Source organism: Alosa alosa, chromosome 3 (genome assembly GCF_017589495.1).
Source record: "Alosa alosa isolate M-15738 ecotype Scorff River chromosome 3, AALO_Geno_1.1, whole genome shotgun sequence".
In the NCBI taxonomy this organism is placed as follows: domain Eukaryota; kingdom Metazoa; phylum Chordata; class Actinopteri; order Clupeiformes; family Clupeidae; genus Alosa; species Alosa alosa.
Window position 1 is genome coordinate 7,975,657 of NC_063191.1, and position 4,351 is coordinate 7,980,007.

Here is a 4,351-nt window from a genome sequence, read left to right on the forward strand (position 1 = left end):
CCTACAGAGCTGGGGATGAAGCTGGCATGAAAACAGCGAGAGCCAACCTGTCCCGTGGCATCAAGGAAGCAAAAAAAGGAATACACTCACAAGATAACCACCCACTTCAAAGACAGCAGGAACGCGACAAAGCCTATGGCAGGGCATTCAGGCCCTCACGGACTACAAGCCCGGCGCCACAGAGCTGTGAGAGCAACATCCCTCTGCTCAACAACCTGAACCGCACCAAGGGTGACGAGACTCAATACAGGTTGGAGGTCGACCATCTGACCCGTGGTGCAGGGACAACAACCTCCTGCTGAGCGCCAGCAAGACCAAAGAGATTGTTGTTGACTTCCGAGAGGTCACACCCAACACCTGCCACTGACCATCGACGGTGCTGTGGTGGAGAGAGCGAGCAGCACTAAATTCCTGGGGGTGCACATCAGTGAAGACCTCTCCTGGACCACCAACACTGCATCACTGGCTTAAGAGAGCTCAGCGCCGCCTGTACTTCCTGCGGAAAATCAGGGCGAGCAAGTGCTCCACCAGCCATCATGACCACATTCTACCGAGGCACCATTGAGAGCATCCTCTCCAGCTGTATCGCTGTGTGGGGCGGAAGCTGCACTGAATACAACAGGAAAGCCCTGCAGCGCATAGTGAACACAGCTGGAAGGATCATTGGTGCTTCACCCTCCCTGAAGGACATTTACACCACCCACCTCACCGCCAAGGCGACCAAAATTGTGAGTGATGCAAGTCACCCCGCTCACAATCTGTTTGATCTACTGCCCTCTGGGAAGAGGTACAGAAGCCTGCGCCTCCCCGCACTACCAGACTCACCAACAGCTTCATACACCAAGCTGTAAGGATGCTGAACTCTCCCTCCTCTCCCCCTCCACCCTCAGCTACATAACATCCTGGACATTGGACCCACAATGGTCCGCCTGCACTACTCCACTTGCACACTTGAACACTTGCACACTTGTACACTTTACAACTTGGTGTTGTCCTGAAACACAACACTTCTGCTGCTCTTACATAACTTGCACCACTATGCCACTTTCTTTATTACTTAGGTCAAACAGAAACTACCCAAGCCTCTTATTGGCCTGACTTTGCACTAGTATTTTATTGACTGTCAATGCACAATTTCAAACAAATTTTGCTGCTCTTATTGTTTCATTATTATATGTGCCCTCTCATTTACTTATTTACTTACTTTTTTGTTTACTTGAATGTTATGTTTGTCTGTGGACTTAAATTGGTAAAATATGTCTTGTCTTCACCGTGGGATAGTGAGAAATGTAATTTCGATGTCTTTGTATGTCTGGAACATGTGAAGAAATTGACAATAAAGCTGACTTTGACTTTGACTTTGACTTTGAGGTGTACATGACTCCATTAGAGAGCATGTTAATGTGTTCTGATGTTCTGTGTACTGATCTTGTGTGCTTGATGTTCACACAGACCATATAACAAAGAGATTTGGATCAAAGTTCAGACACACACACACACCGAGTTTGCGGTTCATTTGCATTATTAATATAACATCGTATTTTGTCATTTTTGGCGAAGACATGCATTCTGTTAGGGATATTGAACATATTGAACATTCTCTAACCATCGTGATTTCGAATTGGTGCAGTTTTCAGCACAAAAACTTTTATTCTTTTCATGGAGAGCACTGCTCTATGCTGTTCTATGGTGCTTTCTGCCTCTTAGTTGCGCACGCATGTTTTCGTGACGTTGCATAGAAATCCATGTATAGTTATGAGTACATAAAACGATGATGAGAATACATTGACATTGTAAAGGTTTAATAATAAAGTTAAATTGTTCTCTAAGATGCCCAAACTTAAAATGTCTGGACTGTGTGATATTTTAAAGAGAGAGCATGAAAAGAAACACGAAAATATACATAAAATATACACATACATACACATTTTATAAAATAATTTCATAAAAAAACACATGCCAGGGAGACATTGTCCCTTTCTTTTTTATGTAAAATTAAGCAGTTTTTGTTTTTTTCTACAGTGTATACCTTTTGAGGAAGACCATGGTTAATGACCATGGTAATGCTAGGGTTTAACTGCAGTGAAACTAGAATAAAACTATAGTGATAAACCATGAATTCTCCCTACTGACATCTGCAGCTGAAGCCTTGTTAACATAGTTTGTACGGTGTCACTCTCATAATCTGAAGGTCGTGAGTTTCATCCTCACACGGGGCACGATGCTTTTATTATCAACTAGTGATAAACCATGGTTACCATGGTTACCCCAAAAAACATAGTAAAACCATGGTTAATTTTTGTAAGGGAGTGTATATTATGAATAAACACATCATTATTGTATTATGTTTATATGTCCATAAATTATCTCTTAATGTAATTCTGATGATCAGAGTTGTTGTATCAGTATTGTTTAATGTGTCTGTGAAAGCTCTTCCTCTTTTTGTTTATTCTCCCTCATCAAGTTTGTCTTCAGTAGTCCAAAACTTACTGCTGTAAATTAAACCTTTCATCTTATAAAGACAGAGACACCAATGACACAATACATGTACATCTCATCAGAATGACTCTTTATTTCATGTGCATGATGATCAGAGTTCAGTGGTGCAGGAGTTTGTGTTTACTGCAGTGCTCTCAGTCTCTATAGTGCTGTTTAATCTCCAGCATTTCTGACCTCAGATCAGACAGCAGCAGAACCAGCTGCACCTGTGCTGTGTTGCTGCTCTGCTACTGGAAACCTTACAGGTGAGGAGCTTCCAACAATGGCCACCAAATGACCCTCTAAATGAGCTAAGTTCTAAAAAGAACTTTTTCTAAAAAGGAGACCCAGCAGAACTGTCCACATCATTTACTGAACTGATATTTTGATGTGCTGTGGCAGCAGTGTAGAAACACAGACCTGGATAACAAACCATCATAGTGTAATAAATGATATAAAATCAGCAATAATTTCAGAGGATTCTAAAAACAAGTACCCGGAAGACGATGCCTCACAGAACAGAACAGATATTAGATTCACTGCAGTGGTGATATTGTAATGTGCTTGTGGCAGCAGTATAGAAAAACTTAAATGGACAACACAGCAAAAACATCATCAAAATGCCTGCATGCAACAAATCTGCAACATAGAAACACTGTCATAGAGTAATAAATGGCAAAACACCAGCAATTATTTTAGAGGATATTCAACATGAAAGAAACACTAAATGAAAGTACCCAGAAGACGATGCCTCACATGTCAGATATCAGATTGACTGCAGTTACTGTGTGAGTGATTCATGACTGAACCCCACATGTCTCCATCCATCTCTGCATGTGGGCTCTTGTTCAGACAGAGACAGTTTCTGCTCTAACTGGACTGCTCCACTGACATAGAGGCCTTCACTGCTACAATACTCAGAGGAAATTCACCAGTATTAAAGTATGGAAACACTCTCTCAGTGAAAGTGTGTGTGAGAGTGTGTAGGTGTGTGTTATTATCAGGGTCAGAGAATGACAGCTCTCCTCTGTCCCAGTCCAGCTGCACTCTGATCCTCTGGAGTTTCTGCTGCACTGTGAGGAGAGTGGAGGGCTGTGGTGGAGCCCATGCTCCATATTCACCATCTTTATACCACACACACCACTCTCCACTCACATAGCCATATGCTCCCTTCCTCTGGGCTGACTCTGCCTTCACACCCACATTCCACCGTGTGTTCTCTCCAACCTCCACATCCCAGCAGTGAGTCCCTGAGTTAAAGCCCTCAGAGCCCAGGACACTGGCATACATATCAAATCTCTCTGGGTTATCAGGAAGCTGCTGCTTCTCATCACCAAGTCTCACACTGGTCAGATCCTCAGACAGGATGAGTTGTGGGTGTGCAGTGTTGGGATCCAGAGTCACAGGAGCTGCAGAGAGAAAGAACACACACATGAGCTGAACACTGAGTGATGTGTGATGAGGATGTGAATGATGGTCATTATTACCAAGTGTAATGGCAGGAGAAGTAGTAACAGTGAAATGCTCTTTAGTCATCAGGATGAAGGATCACAGCTGTACAGGAGTGTACTCACAGGAGAGGGATGTTAGTGGAAGGGAGGATCATCACTGACCATTCTCATGCATTTATATCCCTCTTCCTCTTTATATCTCTCTTCATCCCTCTATCAATTTATCTCATCTGTCCATCCATCCATCTCTCTCTTGATGCTAATGATGCTTCTACAGTGTTTGGATTATGGATTTATTCAGACAAACTTGCTTATTATATTGATGATGAGTATTTACAAATGTAGATCTACTTATGGTGTGTGTGTGTGTGTGTGTTTTAGTGTGAGAGAGTATGCTGTGTGTGTGTGTTGTGTGTGTGTGT

General features: G+C 42.7%; 1 protein-coding gene across 1 annotated transcript in view; it reads right to left on the reverse strand.

The window, feature by feature from the left end:
• Window positions 1-2,548: 2,548 nt before the first annotated feature.
• Window positions 2,549-4,351, reverse strand: part of LOC125292341 (zinc-binding protein A33-like) — a 5,318-nt gene continuing 3,515 nt past the window's right edge. The window contains exon 6 of the mRNA XM_048239572.1: window positions 2,549-3,887. Coding sequence (XP_048095529.1) covers window positions 3,349-3,887 — 539 coding nt within the window. The 3' untranslated portion in view covers window positions 2,549-3,348. The remainder of the gene's footprint in view (window positions 3,888-4,351) is intronic.